This window comes from Petaurus breviceps, unplaced genomic scaffold, assembly GCF_028583685.1.
Source record: "Petaurus breviceps papuanus isolate PSGF00001 unplaced genomic scaffold, PetGlider_PUasm1.0 99, whole genome shotgun sequence".
NCBI lineage: Eukaryota > Metazoa > Chordata > Mammalia > Diprotodontia > Petauridae > Petaurus > Petaurus breviceps.
This window is the reverse complement of record NW_027187465.1, coordinates 8,183,700-8,201,445: the sequence shown is the minus strand read 5'-3', so window position 1 is coordinate 8,201,445 and position 17,746 is coordinate 8,183,700. Positions and strand designations below refer to the sequence as shown.

Here is a 17,746-nt window from a genome sequence, read left to right as displayed (position 1 = left end):
CCTCAGTTTCCTCATTGGAAAAAAATGAAGGGGGCTGAATGGGATGACCTTTGAGGTCCTGTCCAATTTGAAATCTTTGAGTCTGTGATCAAATGGCCTTGCTTTTGTCAGTTTAGCAAATGTCTAGTGTAGAAAATTCTATCTATAGATAAGTATCAGCAAAGCTCCTCAGTAATTTTAGTCTCAGAAAATTGTCTGGGGTCAATGAGAGGTCTTGCCCAAGCAACCAACCAGCAAGCCCTTATTAATTGATTGATTAGTTGTACAATTAGTATATGTGAAGTCAGCAGGCATTTATTAAACACCAGTTGGTATAGTCAAGTAAACAAGCATTTATTAAACACCAGTTGGTGTATGTGAACAGGCATTTATTAAACACCATTTGGTGTATGTCAAGTCATTGAGCATTATTAAATACCAGTTAGTATATGTCAAGACTACAAGCATTTATTAAGCACCTACTATGTTCTAGGCACTATGCTAAGCGCCAGGGAGACAAAGAAAGGTAAAAATCATTTACATTGGGCTTTGAATGCAGGATATAGTAACTCCAGAGCCATCCCCCAGCCACTATATTATGCTGTCTCTCTTACCATTTTTGAGATATTTGTAAAGTTTATTCCCTTTCCTTGAAACGATCAAGTCTTGCGAAGCCAGTTTTTGTTGGTTTGGGCAGGAGATGTCTCCCAGAGAGACTTCTGGGATGGTCATAGCATTGTGGGGGTGGTGGGAGGGGCTGAGGAAGAGCAACTGCTTTTACCTCTAGGATTGTTCGCCCCACCCCCTGCATTGGGATTTGCCAGGGCAGCCCCACACCCCAGTATGTGGACCGAAGGAGTAGGCAGGGGGTATTTCTGAGGTCCTGCACAGGTTTCCCCAGGGCTCAATCAGGCCCCGTTGTTAGACATGGGATGTATTTCCTGAATGAAGCCTGGGCAGCGCTCATCTGTTTTCCGGGCCACCAGGTGACCTCTTGAGGGAGGGGGCATTGTTTGAGCCAGTGGGAGAAGGGCCCCTGACTTTTCATCTTGTCTTTGTCAGCCAGTGAGCTTCACTCTTGCTAGTTGTCTGCCTAAGGAGGAGGCAGCGGATGTCACCTTTTCTGAGAAAAGTGAGATGAGCTGAGAAACACACAGAACTTTGAAGGTGGAAGGCTAGGGTTTCTGTGGTCTCATGTGCCAAGGGTTAGAGCTTGGTGGGCCTTAGAATATTGGAGCTGAAGAAACCCACTGTCAAAGCTGGGAGGGGCCTCAGCACAGGAAATCAGTCCATGAGTCAAAAGCACTTATTAGGTCCTACTATGTGCCAAGCCCCATTCATACAAAGAAAGGCAAAGACAGTAAAATGAAGCATGCAAACAGCTGGCTAAATCCAAAGGATAAGAGGAATACAGCTGCACTTGGGATTTTATTGGCAGAAGAAACTTCTAATGCCAAGGGCACCTACTTAGGCAGTTGCCTGGGGGCACACAGGTGACTTGTCCAAAGTCACTTGGCTGGTATGTATGTGTTAAGCCAAGATTTGAACCCATCTTCCTGAGGAAGAAGGAGCACCAAGTTGAAAAAAAATAAAATAGGATCCCTTTGCTAGAATAGAGAATAGCACAGAACCCACATTTATTAAGTGCTTACCATGTGCAGAACTCTGTGCTAGGTGCTGCAACAGAGGCAAAGTTAAATTAAGAGACTGATTCTGCTCTGGTGTAACTTATGAAGCCTCATGGGGAGTGCAGTGTGACTAAGGGACCCATCGATAAGGAGCGAGGTGTGTCAGGCTGTGCTAAACTTCTGTCTGCCTCAGTTTCCCTATCTATAAAATGGGGATAATAGCAGCCCCTCCCTTCAGGGGTTATGTAGAGGAAATGAACTCAGCATGGTGTCTGGCACATAGTAGGTCCTGTGTAAATGCTGCTATTACTGTCATTAGGCCTGAAGACCCCTCGGGCTCATAGGTTCTATGGGCTGCCCAGCTAGGACCTAAACTTGGGTGTGAGAGGGGGCATGGGTAGGAATAGGGGAGAACAGGTGAATCCACCTCCCGCTAAGCATTTAGATGAATAGCGGGAAGTAGGGCCTCCCTCCTGTCCTCCCCAGCCTCTGCCTCCCACACGGTTTCCTCTCATGGGGTCTCCTGGTGGGATAGAAGGCTGGAGATGAGGAGTGAAGCCTGTTTGTAGCAGCTCCAAAGGCCAGTCATTCACTTGGGCAGAGATTTCATTTGTAGGATGCTAGGAAGGTGTGACAGGCACCTTAGTGCCCAGAAACGCCAGGCCTGGAGTCAGGAAGACTCATCTTTCTGAGTTCAGATCCAGCCTCAGACACTTCCTAGCTGTGTGACTCTGGAAAAGTCACTGTTTGTCTAAGTTTCCTCATCTGTAAAACGAGCTGGAGAAGTAAATGTCAAAATCCTCCAGGATCTCTGCCAAGAAAACCCCAAATGGGGTCAGGGAGAGTTGGACATGACAGAACAACGGGGGGGGGCTGTCTTCTCACTCCCTACTCACCCCCCCAAAGGGGGGAAAGCTTGGCCTCAGACCCCACCTTTGGCCTCTAGCTCCTCCCAGAAGCCTTCCCTGATTGCCCTTGGCCTCATCTGGCCTTTTGCTTGTTCCTTGTGTCTTAGGGGTGTCTGTGCTCCTGTGAGAGCCCCATTCTAGCCTCCATAACCTGGGCAAGGGCTGTGTCTGCTCTCTGAGGGTCTGTGCCCCTCAGAGCTGTATGAGCTAGAGCACTGGCTCTGAAGTCAGAGGCAATGGGTTCAAATCCCACCTCTGACATGAACTTTGTGATCTCCTCCCTGGGGCTCAGTCTTCTCATCTGTCAAATGGGACCACTGGACTGGGTGATGTCTCAGGCCCCTTCCATCACTGGGCTTGTGGTCCCTTGGCAGGAGTTCTTGACCTGTGTGTGTGTGTGTGTGTGTGTGTGTGTAGCAGCAAGCACCCCAGAGTCCCCAGGGTGTCTGCCAACACAGGTTCTTGGATCTGCTTTGTTAAAGGAAAGCAACTCAAAATGGGTTAACAAGCTTACTTTAATCAGTCAGACATATATCTTTTACCTTATTCAGGGGAAAAGGTCAGCACCCCGAACTTCAAAGTATACAGGCAGAATTATCAAGACAGAGACAGATCAAGTAGACAGATTTCAAACTGTCCAACCATTACATCCATACCCAGTCAACATCTGGGTTTCAACATCTGGGTTTTTTCAAAGCCGGGGGACTCTCAACAACGGCTTCCCAGAATTCAGATCAAATCACAGAACACTTCTCAAAGTGAGTCCCAAAACAAAGCTACACATCAGGGCTTATATAGCTTTCTCCTGGCTCAGAGAATGTAACAACCTTATTGACTCACTGGCCAATCAAGAAGTATCTACTGAAAAACAAGCCTCCCACTCCAGGCTTCAGGTGCACTTTAGCCTAGGGGCAGGGGAGATCTTCCAAATTTGCATTCCCATTACAGTGTGTGAGAGAGAGTATGTGAGTGTGTGTGTGTATGTGTGAGTGTGTGAACTTGGATGGGGTTTGAAAAAACATCTTTTACCACTAACTGAAATTGAACATTGCCTTTAATTATGAATGCAGACAAGAAACCCATAGCAGTATGAACAGGTCCCCCGTGATTGTCACTGAGAGAAATTGTTGGCATTTTCTAATCATATTACTGTTGCTGAAAACATCTCTTAGAAATATCGATTAGGCCCATCACTTTGAAATTACTGTCAGATCCCATGTGGTGCAGGCCATCTCCCTGTCTGCAGATTTGTTTCAGTAGAGTTGTTTTCCTTTGTAATTCTCTGTGTTGCGTTTGATGCATTTAAACACATCATTGGAGGAGGGTGTTCCAGGGAAAAAGGTTTGAGAACTTCTGACCTATGGCAGGTGCTCACGCGCGCTCTCTCTCTCTCTCTCTCTCTCTCTCTCTCTCTCTCTCTCTCTCTCCCTCTCTCCCTCTCTCCCTCTCCCTCTCTCCCCCTCTGTCTCCTCCTCTCTGTCTCTGTCTCTTTCACACACACACACACTTACACACCTTATACCAAGTGAATGCTTGTTGAATTGAATTGAGTAAGGGACCCTGAGGGTATAGGAAAACTCATTACCTCATTATCACCTATTAAATAATTAGTGAGTTGGAAAGGGTCCTAATGAGGGAATTGGGACTGGAGAGGAAAGAAGCTGAGATTGAGGGAAAATTGCTCACTGAAGAAGGTGAGTTTAGGTCTGGGGGCCACTGGTCACTGGTCACCTTCCTTCCCCCACCACGAGCTCCTCAGGATTCTTTCCTTTATGGCTTTGTATACTCAGCCACTGCCATACTCCTAACTGATCTCGCTATCTCTTGGTCCTCTCCCATCCCTTTTCCACACACCTGCCACATCTAAAGCACAGACCTGATCATGTCACTTAGGAGGCTCCCCATTGCCTCATCTCTTCTCTGACATTCAAAGCCCTTCACATTCTGTCTGCATCCTGCCTACCATTCCCTATATTATGAGTCATCACTTCCCTTTATGCATTCTATGGGCCAGCCCACCTTCTCCAGATACAGCATTCTGTCTCCTGCTGTCCATGCCTTCCCTCCTCACTTAGACCTCTTAACATCCCCAGCTTCCTTCAAGATTCAGCTCCATTACTAGCTCCTATGAGAAGACATTCCCGATTGGTCCAGATGTATTCTTTTGCATTTACTCTTATAAAAGTGTAAGTTAGGGGCGGCTAGGTGGCACAGTGAATAGAGCACCGGCCCTGAAATCAGGAGGACCTGAGTTCAAATCCGGCCTCAGACACTTGACACAATTACTAGCCGTGTGACTTTGGGCAAGTCACTTAACCCCAGTTGCCCTCCAAAAAAAGTGTAAGTTGGTGCTCTACAAGGCATTTTGCTTTATGTCCACAAAAATGAATAATAAACTACAAAAGATAGCACAGTACTTATATGAGTGCTATATAAATGTTAGCAATTATTATTTCTAGCTTCTAGGGTTGTCATGAGAATCAAATGAGATAATGAGATCAAATTAGGTAATAATTGTAAAGCCCTTAGCACAGTGCCTAATACATGTTTAAGTGCTATATAAATGATAGCTGTTATTGTGTGCATGGCTTCACAGGGAGTGGCTGATTCCCATCAGTCAATCACAAGATACTTCCTGTATAAAGTTGTCTGTTTTCATCCAGATACCAAAGTCCCTGAGATTCTTCTCCAAGGATTAAGGATTTATTCACACCTAGCTTACTTTTGATCAAATGATTCCCTGGAGATGTTTGGGTCTTCTATGATTAATTAGGGGTGGGGAAGGAATGGAAGGAGTAAGGGATTAAGAGGAATTAAGACAGAGGGAGACAGGACAGGAAATTACAATCAGATGGGAAGGAAGACACTACAGTACAGTAGAAAGCGTCATACTTAAAGTCAGAGACCCTGGGTTTGAATCCTGACTGCCATTTTGTATGTTTGTATTGACAAGTCAGTTAAACTCTGGGGTCTTAGACCACACAACCTCTTCTTTCCTTCTGAGTCTGTGATTCCTGTTTGTTTGGGGGTGGCAGGATTGTGGGTGATGGAAAATATGACCATCCTTTCGGGTAGCTCACACCACAGAAGGTCAAGGTCAAAGGCGTTGACAAAGTGATGGAATAGAGTTGACTTTGGCGTTAACATTGCCTTCTAGTCTTGGACTCTGTAATGGACATCACTGTTTCACAAGCTGGGAGACTGAAGTGCAGGAAGATTCTGGCACTCGCCTGTGGTCACTTATTTGGAAAGAGCGAGGGTTGTAGCTGGCCTTAAGCCTGAGGCCACTGACCCTCAAGTCCTGTGTTTTCTCTACCATATACTTGTAAATAGAAGATATTCCACTTGTAGTGCCCAGAAGCTGCCACCAGAGGGCAGGATTGAGGTGACCGCTTTTTCTCCTTTCTATTTATTTACATAGAAGTGGATTTTAGTCTAGAGACCCTGAGATACACCACGCTTTTGAAACACAGTCTTTGACCATATTTCACTTAGTAAATATTTTCCACTTTCATTCTTGTCTTTTTTGTCCCTTTTGTGATTAAAAAAAAATTTTTTTTTTGGAATTAAAAATTGTATTTGTTGGTGTTCATTCATTGCAGCCCTGTCTAACACATTGTGACCCCATTTGAGGTTTTCTTGGCAAAGACACGGGAGTGGTTCTGCCATTTCCTTCTATGGCTCATTTTATGGAGGAGGAAACTGAGGCAAAGAAGGTTAAGTGACTTGACTAGGGTCCCACAGCTAGTAAGTGTCTGAGGCTGTACTTGAACTCAGGAAGATGAGTCTTCCTGACCCTAGGCCTGGCATTTTCTGCACTGTGGTGCCACCTGGTGGCGCGTGGGGAGCTGGACCTTTAGACCCAACCAACTGATCAGTCAACAAACATTTATTAAGCACCTACTGTATCCCAGATGATGGGACAAAAGAAGCAGGAGACAGTCCCTGCCTGAAGAGGGCTCACTGTCTAATGGAGCAGACCACAAACAAAAACAAAGTATATTCGGGATAAACTGGAGATAATTAGTGGGTGAAGGCATAGTCTTTAACCCTAGGGCCTTTTCTGCCTTATTTATCCTTATAGCTCATGAGCACCAAGCCAGGGTCTGGCCCTAGTGTCTGGAACACTCTGGAACTCACCATTGCAGCTTGGAATTGGGCACACTGAAAAGGGTGCTGGGTTGGGAGTCAGAGGATGCGGGTTCGAATCCAGCCGTCTGTTCCTTACGTCCCTTGTGTGACTTTGGTCAAGTCTGACCTTCACTTTGCTTGTCTGTAACCTCTGGGGTTGGACTAGGTGCCCTCTTGCTGCATTAAATCTGTGTTCCTCATACAGGAAACCCAGCCTCCTTCTGAGCCCAGCTCAGATGGTACCTCCCACACGAGCCCTTTCGTGATTCTCCCCCCTAGATCTAAGGATTCTCTTACAGGTCATATTCTTGTCTTTGTAGCTCTCACAGTAGGCACTTACTAAATGCACGTCCAATCAGATTGGATTTGTCTAAATGACTGAATGGCCCGAGATTTAAAGCATAAAGTATTTTACAATAGCTGTTAATTCCCTTTTGCTCTCTTAAGAGGCAGCTGTGGGACCCTGGCTAAGTCATTTGCAGTCCCTGAGCTCCATTTCTCTTCTGCATGAGATGAGACCAGTCATTGCAGTGCTCCTGTGGCACAAAGTGGTTCAGGTCTGGGGTTGGATGGGAGAAGCTCCTTCTAGCGCTGGGTTGCTGTGTGACCCTGGCCTGTCTGAGGCTCATGTTCCTCTTCCAAAAAACGAGGATGTCAGTTGGCACATGTTTCTCCAGAGGGCTGTTAGGACCAGAGAAAGTCACCGACATAGAGAGCTTTATAGACCTTAAAGACGGATGCCTGAGTGTCACTGTTTGGCCAGGCCCTGGCCTCTCCAGGGGGGCCTGTTATCTGTGCTCAGTGACTCCCTGGAGATCCTCCCAGCTGTCTGACTGTGAGAATCCGGAGTGGGGGCTGCCCCAGCGTGGCCGGGAGATGGCATCTCAGACCCAAGGCATTCCGATTTCTGGGAGGCTTGTGTTTGCTGCCAGCAAGTGGAGTTGGCCTGTCTGTCTATATATAGAGCCGGGAAGAAGACCTTAATCACAGGCAGGCTCTTCTGATTAGCAGAAAAGTCTCTCTGGCGTCTGCCTGGGGAATTGCCAGAGGAGTTCATGCTGCGGGGCTGGAGTTGACAGCAGATGAGAAAGAGGGAGCTTTCACTGCATCTGAAGAAGTCTTGGTGCCTAATGTGGAACCTCTGAGCTCCAGGACCTAGGGGCACTATCAGAGATGAAAGGGCCTTAGAACAGGAGATGTCAGAGCTGGGAGGAGCCTTAGAACAGGGGATGTCAGAGGTGGGAGGGGCCTCAGAACAGGGGATGGCAGGGCTGGGAGGGGCCTCAGAACAGGGGATGACAGGGCTGGGAGGGGCCTTAGAACAGGGGATGGCAGGGTTGGAAGGGGCCTCAGAACAGGGGATAGCAGGGCTGGGAGGGGCCTCAGAACAGGGGATGTCAGGTAGGAGGGGCCTCAGAATAGGGGATGTCAGGGCTGGGAGGGGCCTCAGAACAGGGGATGGCAGAGTTTGGGAGGGTTTGTAGGCATCAGAGAACATAGAATATCAGACTAGAGGTCAGCTAGTCCGGTGTCTTTTTATAGTAAACTGAGGCTGAGAGGGAAGGTGATTTCCCCAGGTCACCTGGCTAGCTTGTTCTTCCCTGGGGTGATGCCTTTGATCATGATGATCGTGGTAAGCACAGCCACAAGCTTTATAACCAGGTAGACATCCAGGGTGCTCTCTGGCTTTCGTCTCTTTGGTCCCCTCTCCTTTGCCTCCGGGCTGAATCCTCCCCTCCGTCGGCTGTTGGCCGTGCCAGGAGGCAGGATTCTCTCTGAATTTTTCAGTGCCACTCCAATGAATTATTCAGTTCCCTGCGCTGGGTGGTGTACTCCCAGAAGCAGCTCTAGCAGGTTTCTGGCAGAGCCCCTGGGGTGGTCCAGCTCCTCTCCAGAGAGCCCGGTAACCAAAGTGAGGGGTGGGGCTGGAGGGGGCCTTGAGGAGTTTCCTGGGAGAGTTTTGGCCTTTCTGGGAAGGGGCTCTGACACAGTGCCCGAAACACACTAGGTGCTTAATAAATGATTGTTGATTGACTCAAGGACCCTGGCTGAGTCAGATGATGGAGCCAGGTCGCTACATATCCTACTCACTTTTCATATTTGAACCCCTGTGTCTGACTCTGTCTTATTCTATGGGTCACAGTCTCATCCCATAAGGAGCTTTTATTCTATAAAATGAAAGAGCACTGGAGCCAGGGAAACCCGGGTTCAAATCCCACCCAAGACACCCCACTTCTCTGTGCCTTTGTTTCCTCATCTGTTAAAATGAAGGAGTTGAACTTGATGGCTCCAAGGTCCATTCCAATTAGCTTTTCCAGGTATGTTTACTCGTAAAAATGCAAAATGTATTCAAGGTGTGTCTGCAAAGTGTAATAAATATAGGGAGAGGGACTAGGCCTGTGACCTCATTAGTCCAGGGGATTCTCCCTCCACTAATACACATTGCTGTCTGCTCTGCAGCTCAGAATCAATACCCAGAACTTCCCCTGGGTCACCAGTGGCAGAATTTGAACCCAAGGCAAGGTCAGTTACCTATTTGTTATTTGCTGCGGCTGTCTCTGTAGGAGAAATAAACACAACGTGATTGGGGAGGGAGGACTGGGAAGGATTTTGTGGAGTTGTAAGATAGGAAAAGTGCCTGTGGAAACCAGGCCAAGATGGCAATACTTCTCCAAATGGAGAGAAATCCGTTTTTCCTCATTTCCCAGTAAGAAAACATGTCAAGGTCTTCAAGTGCATCTGGAGGAGAGAGTTGACTGAAAAATCAGCCCTGGGATGGGGGAGCCTTGTAATGGCTCCCTTGGAGCATTAGCTAATTTCTGAAATGTGTAACACCCACCTTCTGGGGGGTTGGAGGCCCCATCCAGCTGCAGGACCAAGATCCTCTAACCAGCGCTTCTTAAGTTGTGGGTCGGGACCCTGAAGGGGTCATGAGAGGAAAACGCTTAAGAAGCCCTGCTGTAAATCCAGGACTCTAGATTCCTCTGGGATAAGAAAACCTAACTATGGTATGCCCTGGTAGGACAATCACAGAGCAGCTGTCTGTCTGTATCAAAGGCTCCACCAGGGAGCTGAGTGTGAATAAACATGTATACATTATAGACTGCTAAATACTGGGGAAAAACAGTCCCTGTCCTCAGGGAGCTCACAGTCTAATGGGGAGACGACTTACAGACAATTATATTTGTTTAAGATATGTACAGGATAAATTGGAGAGAGAGAGAGAGAGAGAGAGAGAGAGAGAGAGAGAGAGAGAGAGAGAGAGAGAGAGAGAGAGAATGAATGAGAATGAGAATGAGAATGAGAATACTGGGGATAGGAGAGGAACTGAAGGCCAGATCCCTTTCACACACTGCAGGTCTATCAGAGACCTCTTAAACAAGCATCAGTGTCCTACATTGTTATTTCAATACCACTGACTTCCGGTCTGTAATTGAGGGCTGTTAAAAACAGGTTTCCTGTTTTCTGCTGATTTACTAAGGTCAGACAGAGCTGAGACACTGACCCTATTTCTTGGGGCCCTTGTGGTTTGGGTGGTGGGGGACACTTTGCAAAAGGTGAAGGGATGGAGATGTGTGATGTGCTGCAGGCTGAGTTGCTGCCCTAGGTGTGACTTCTCTCTGTGTGTGCTCCTGTCTGCTCATCTGAACTATGGAGCTAATAAAAGCCTCTGGGGGAGCTGTTCCTCTCCCCTCTCCCCCTCCAGGTTATCAGTGTCCTTCCTAAAATGCCATCCCTAGAGCCAGACACTCGGATGGGTTCTGGGCAGGGTGGAGTAGAGAGGGCTCATTACCTTCCCAAACCTAGACAATAATGTCTCTATTTTAATGTAACCCAAGAGGACATGAACCCTTCTGTCTGCTATCACCAAGGCTAGCCTTTTCATTTTACAGATGGGGAAATTGAGACTGAGCAAGGGCAGTGAGTTGTTGACAGTCTCGTAGCAAATTAATAGCAGACCTAAGATCTGAACCCACTCCCCTGACTCATTTTGTTGTTGAATGGTTTCAGTAATGTCCGGCTCTTCTGACACTATTGGGGGTTTTCTTGGCAAAGATACTGGAGTGATTTGTTATTTCCTTCTCCAGCTCACTGTAAAGATGAGGAAATGGAGACAAACAGGGTTAAGTGAGTTGCCCAGGGTCACAAAGCTAGTAAGTGTCTGAGGCTACATTTGAATTCAGGTTTTTCAGAGTCCAGGGTCCATGTTCTCTGCACTACGGTGCTACTTAGCTGCCCTGATTCTTAGTTCAATGCTTTTCCCACTATACTCTGCTAAACAGATGTAAGGAATTTGTTGAATTATTTCTTTAAAAACTAATCTATTTTATTGCTGTTTTGGGTCTTTACATCATAGATATGTCTGGGAAAAAAGATCCTTCTCCTTCCTCCCCACCCTGCCTCTTGAACTTCCCCCCATTTACCCAAGAAAAACCAAAGCATTTCAGCAAAAACACCAGATACAGTGAAATCATGTGATGGTGTGTATTCACCATTCTGCCATAATAGACCCCCACCTCTCTGCCATTCAGAGGGAGATATGTCTCATCATCTGTTCTTTGGGACCAACGATAGTTTGCCTGTCACTCAAAATTGAGCTTCCTCTTAGTCATCTTTTTCTTTCCTGTTCTTGTTTCGTTTTATACGTTGTTTTTCTGTGTCTCCATCATTTGTGTGCCTGCCACCATGCAAATGTGCCTGCCTTCTGGGAGCTCACATAATATTGGGGGGGACACAACTCCTAAGCAGGCAATAAATAGAAAGTATGGACTAAGGAATTTCAGGGGAAGCAGAGAGAACACCAGCAGCAGCCGGGAAGCATCAGGGCAAGTCTCATGGAGAGGGGGTGGTACCTGTGCTGAGCTTTGACAGGAGATAGGAACGATCAGAGGTGGAGGTGAAGATGGCGTGCCTTCCTGGCACCAGGCACAGCCTGTGCAAAGTCACCCAGGCAGGAAATGGGAAGTCATTTACAGGGAGCACCTAGTAACCCTGTTTGGTTGAGATGCAGAATTTGGGGAAAGGAAGTGATAAGTCAGGCTGGAAAGATCAATTGGGGCCAGGATAGGAAAAGCTTTCAATGCCACACAAAGGGAAGAGTTTTTGTTTTATTGTCAGAGTAATAGGGAGCCCCTGAAACTTCTTTAGCCAGGGGAGTAACATGCAGATCTGTGTTTTAGGGATATCAGTTTGGGAGCTGTATGGATGGAGGTAGAGGGGAGCAGTGAAAACTGGAAAAGACCGGTTACGGAGTAACTACAAGGCATAAGATCATGACCCCACAAGGGACGGTGGCCCAAGAGCTCTTTAGGTAGTCAACAAGACCTGATGACAGATTTGCATAGGAGGTGAGGAGGACCCAGAGGTCTCCACCCTAGATCACAGAACAGAGAATGTCAGATCTGGAATAAACATTAGAACGTGGAATATTTGGGCTACAAGGGGCCATAAGACAGAATGTCAGAGCTGGAAGGGACCTTAAGATAGAATATTAGATTTTCATAGCCCATGAAAGCAGTTTACCGATTTTTATACCATCACATCAGGCCTCTGAGGTTTCATAGGGCAAGTTCTGGGCTTCACATTCCACCCCTGTAGTTTATGACCAGGGTGACCTTTGTCAAGACTGTTCACCAACTTGGCCTCAGTTTCCCCACTTGTAAAATGAGGTTGGACTAGATGGCCTTTGCGGTCCCTTCCAGCTCTCTCTGTGACCCCATGATCCTCATAGGGCAGATTTAGAAATGGAGGCCAAGTGACATGGCCATCCATGGTCCCCCAGCTTTGATCCCCAGGCTTTTTGGTCATGATACCTCTCCTTAGAATTATGGGACATAGACTGTGAGAGCTAGAATAGAGCTTAGAGATGGTCTTTATCATAGGATAGGAGCACTCTTTGAGGGTCATTCAGTTATTTTAAAGATGAGGTAATTGATTTCCAGGGAAGTTAAGTAACTTGCCCAGGGTCACTTAGCCAGTAACTCTCTTAGGTAGGTTTCAAACCCACTCTATCTACAGAAGTCACACTGCCTCTATGGCTAAGGTATATTTCCCCATTTTACAGATTAGGAGAACTGAGGCCCAGAGCATAGGAGCATTTGTCATTGTTATACAGTGAGTTAGATTAAACCTGAACTTCTGGGTTCCAAGCTCAGTAAACCTTCTAGTACACTGAGCTGTCTCTATGGCCATTGTAACAGCAGTGTTAAATGTCTTTAAAGGGGATGCTGGGTATATATGGCACTTGCCTGTGAATCAGTTGCCCCGAATCCCCATCTGCTCACCGTCCCCCCAAGCTATACTGAGGAGTTGAGAGTCCTGAGGGGCTTTCCCTGCCTTGCCCATCTCCAGTGGTTTAGATGGTTGGGGTAGGGCTAGGGGATGATAATTGGGAGAAGAGGTAAATGGGCTGCCCTCCTCCCTCCCCCAAGGACGCTCCCTGCTATCTCCAGCCGGGGTCTAAGCAAAGTCTTCCCCCTTCCAGAATCAGGGCTCATCCTGGGGCTCCAGCCCTGGATCACTCTGTTTGAGAGTCTCAGAGGACACCCCCCCCCTTCATCCAGGCATCAGAAAATCCTGGGTTCTTCTGTGTTCCATCTTCTCTGGCACAGTTGGTGCTCCTGGGAAGGCAGGGCTCTGGGAGGGTGGCCTCCTCCTCCAGCCCCCAGCCCTCTTCTCAGTCCTGTTAAAGGGGCAGGGCTGGGACTGTACCTTTCAGCCTGCCCCGCTCACCCACTCAATCATTCATGTTCCCTTTAACTTGACTCTGCCTGCAATTTGACGTGTGTGGGAGAGGAAGAACAGCCAGCCCTCGGCTTCTCTCTGGAGATGATCCTGTCCTAGCTCTGGGCTCAGCCAGCCATGGAGTACTACTACTGTCCCGGGCTCCTCAAGATCCTTCGCTACCTTTGGGTGAGTGGGGCCCCTGGAACTTCTTCCTGGGCCCTGGGGGGTGGTGAGCCACAAAACTACTACTCTTGTCCTGGGACGGCCTCTGTTGGCTTCAGTGTTGGGAGGAGACTAGAAACCACAGGCAGCCCTGGATGGATCTGGGCTTGTGCGTATGGGTCGCCCCTTCCTTGGAGCCGAGAGCAGCTCCCTTTCCACCCACCCCCGCCCCCACCTACCTCTTGTGACTCCTGTTAGAGCTATCAGTCAGTTCATCAACAAACATTTTTTTCAGATCCTATAACAAGCTTCTTGAGAATAGAGATAGTGCCATCCTTTGTCTTCATCTTCACTGCCCAACCTCCCTGGTATCTGCACATAGTAAGCACTCAATAAATACTTGTTGATAGGTTGATTGGTGTGCCACGTACGGGGGACAGAATGAAAGAAGAATTTAGGGAGTTTGTGTTCTGTGGGGGGAGGGGCTGCCCTTAGCTCTTTTTCAAAGCACTTAGGTATGATAAGGCTTCCCCAGACTCGGGGATTGGGGCCATCTTTGGTTTTATTGACCTTTTCAAGATCTGTGCAGTGCTAGGGTGGTGACACACAGGACATGACCACACTGATCCTTGATGTGGGACGGTAGAAAGAGGGTCAGTGACTTGTCTGAGGAAGAGTAGGGATTGAACCCAGGTCCTCGTTAACTCCTCTGGGGTCTCAGTTTCCCCCTCTGTAAAATGAGGGGATTTAACCACATACCCTCCCTTTCAGGAGAGACTGAGCAGTAAGAGACCTGAGTTCTGGTCCTGACCCAGCCACTTGCAACCTTATGGCTGTGGACATGTCATTTCTTCTCCAGGCTTCAATTTCCTCCTCTGTGAAATGAGGGGATTGGCTCTGATCTGTAATGACCCATCCAGCTCACAGGGCCTGGGAATCCTCTGGAATATTGTGATATTCTCTTGCCCTGAAATTGGACAAAGTCAGTCAGTGATGGTGGTAGGTTTCCTTAGGCGCTCTGGACCAAGAGGTTCTTGAAAATGAAGGCTGACTGCTTAGCAAGTAAACTTCCCCCTGGAATGTTTGGAAGGCTGCTGGCAGGTCAGACTTGGGAGGGGCTGAGAGTGTGAGTCCTAGAGGCAGGAAGATCTGAGTTCAGAGCCTGCCACTGATGCTTATTAGCTCTGTGGCTCTGGGCAAGACACTCACTTTTCCATTTCTTAGTTTTCTTATCTGTAAAATGGGCTTGATACTAGCACCTACTTCCTAAGGTCATGGAGAGGATCAAATGAGCTAATATATTTGTAAAACACTTTATAAACCTCAGTGAGCTTTAGAAATAGGAGCCATTACTGCCTAATCTGTAAAATGTGCCGTGAGTTACCAGCACCTTATGGTAGGAAGGTAGAGTTGGGTAGTCAGAATCTGGGATGGTTTAATTAATGCAATTAATTAACTAATTCCTTTCAGAGACTTCCTTTAGGGATGGCTATGTATGAATTCACATACTTTTGGAAATTAATGCTGATAATCTCCCACCCTCCGTTGTTTCATTCAAGGAAACTTCCCTCTCTCCCCTTCTCTCCCTCATCCTGGCTTCCCAGCAGTTCTGGCATGGCATGGGTTGTTAATTTTTTTTTTCAAAATAAGTGACTTAAAATAAATGTGGCTTTGAGAACCCCTTGAGTATTTCCTGGCTTACCTTAAAAGAAAATCCTCCTGACATTTGGAGCTATTTTGGTGTGGAATGAGCTGCCTCAGGGATTGCTGGTCTTCTCTTTCCTTTGTTGGAGGTCTTCGGCAAGAGCTGGAGTGACCACGTGTCTGGGGGGCCATACAGTAGATTCCTGTTTGGGCACAAGTTAGACTAGATGGTCTCTGAGACCCCTTCCTGCTCTAAAAGTCTGTGGTTTCCATTTTTTTTTCAGTGTTCAGTCATTTTTCAGTTGTATCTGACTGTGACCCTAATTGGGGTTTTCTTAGCAAAGATACTAAAGTGGTTTGCCCTTTCCTTCTCCAGCTTGTTTTACAGATTAGAAAACTGAGGCAAACAGGGTGAAGTGACTTGGGTGGAGTCATACAGCTGGTAGGTGTCTGTGGCCAGATTTGAATTCAGGAAGATGAGACTTCCTGACTTCAGATCCAGCATTCTATCCACTGTACCACCTAGCTGTTCACTTTCCATGTTATATATGTGGAAACTGAGAGTTGGAAAAAGTTAAGTGATTTACCCAGGGTTACATGATAGAGGCAAGATTTGACCATAGGAACTTTGACTTCAAATCCACAGATTGTCTCATTGGTCATAACTAGCAGAGTCAAGGCCCAGGTCTTCTGAATCTCTATAATGCCATCCTGGGAAGTGTAGGGACATCAGCCCATGTTGTAAAGGAGCAGACAGTTATGGTTGGGCTGAGCAGATGAAGGGTCAAGTTCCAGAGGTCAGGTGGCAGGGACTGGGATCCCAGGGGATGAACCTGGGCAGCAAGAACTGTCTGAATCAAAGACCAGGGCCTTTGGGATTCTCCCAGCCAACTCCTCTCTTTGATGGACTCATCCAGCATGGCTTGGTCTGCCCAATAGAGTGGGTGTGCACACACACACACACACACACACACACACACACACACAGCTAGTCAGCAGGGCTGGGATGGGGAACTGATCGAGGAACATGGAGCCTGCTACCTTTCATCCCTCCAGCCTGTTCTTCAAGGCCCAAATTTGATTCCGAGTCCAGGAAGCCTTCTCTGATTTCCTTTTTCCACCTCCAAACTGGAAGTAATCTCTGCTTACTCAGAATTCTCAGGGTTCATTTTCTTAACCTGTCATTGAACTTTTATGTCCTTTCTTTTGTAGGATCTGTGAGATAATGTTTGTAACATCTATAAAGCTCTCAGCACAGTGCCTGGTACATAGTTGTTACATAATAAATGCTGATTTCTTTCCCCTCCTTTCTCTTTCCTCCCCCCCCCCCCATAGGATCCCAGCTGTAGAGCAGGAAGGGACCTCATAATCGCCGATTTTGAGGGCTGGAAGGGTCCTCAGAGGCCATTTGGGTCAGCCCATCCAGTGGCCACCTAGCCCAGACATCCCTTACAACAGACCAGATGGCAGAGCAGTTGTGTACCTAGCCTAGAATAAATGTTTCTAGAAGTGAATTAAGTTGAATGATACAAGGTGGGGCATTACAGTGAAATAAGGGATAGACTATTGTCGGGCAGTAGCTAGGCTGATGAGGGAGTGGGGAAGGACCGGATTCAAGCCCTGCCTTGGGAACGAGTGGGCTCCTGCATGACCACTGGCAGGGACTTATCTTCCCAGGTCCCCAGGCTGCTCCCCAGGCCGCGCCCCCATGGAGGAGGCCAGGGGTACGATATGCCCTGAAGGAGGCATGTTCCATATTGGGAAGTCAGCCCCCCCTAAATTGCTCTGACTCCTCTCTCCACCCAAAAACAATAGGCTTTACTAGGTATGCCAACATCCGAAGTGGTGCATTCTCTCCTCACCCCATCCCCCAAGGAATTGACACTCTGCTGGAAGGACATGCATGCATATATGCATGTATGCACATGTGCACAAACATATGTACAAATATGTATACACAATGCAATACACATGTATGCATATATGTACTATATATATATAAAAGATACTTATATTTATGCCTTATCTATTTATTTCTGTCCATATCCATCCGTCTGTTCATCCATCCACCATCTATCTCTGTCTCACTATCCATTTATCTATCCATCCATCTAATCTATCTGTCATCTATCTATTATCTATCTGTCCATCCATCTTTCTTTCTTTTTTCCTTCCTTCCTTCCTTCCTTCCTTCCTTCCTTCCTTCCTTCCTTCCTTCCTTCCTTCCTTCCTTCCTTCCTTCCTTCCTCCTTCCTTTCTTTCTTTCTCTCTATATCTATCTCTCCATATATCTGTCTATCTATCTATCTGTCTGTCTATCTATCCATCCCTCTGTCTACCTATCTCTTTATCTCCTCAATGACTATAAGCCCTAGGGAGTTGCCTGGGACATTAAGAAGTTAAGTCACTTACTTGTGATCATCATTGAGCTGGTTTGTGCCCAAGGCAGGGCTTGAACCCAGGACTTTCTGACTCTCCATATCTGTATCTATACAGATCTGTGTTTACACACACACACACACACACACACACACACACACACACACACACACACACACACACACACAC

At 47.2% G+C, this 17,746-nt stretch overlaps 2 protein-coding genes across 8 annotated transcripts in view; both read left to right on the top strand.

Moving 5' to 3' along the window:
• GRK3 (G protein-coupled receptor kinase 3) overlaps positions 1–17,746 on the top strand; it is a 462,068-nt gene that overhangs the window by 19,451 nt on the left and 424,871 nt on the right. The gene's annotated exons all lie outside the window — the stretch shown is intronic.
• Positions 1–17,746, top strand: part of KIAA1671 (KIAA1671 ortholog) — a 222,620-nt gene that overhangs the window by 107,956 nt on the left and 96,918 nt on the right. The window contains exon 1 of one of the 7 annotated variants that reach the window (XM_069081791.1): positions 13,415–13,558. The exons of the other annotated variants lie outside the window; for them this stretch is intronic. Within the exon in view, the coding sequence (XP_068937892.1) occupies positions 13,508–13,558 (51 nt within the window). The 5' untranslated portion in view covers positions 13,415–13,507. Of the gene's footprint in view, positions 1–13,414; positions 13,559–17,746 lie in introns of those variants that run through there. 7 annotated transcript variants of the gene reach the window in all.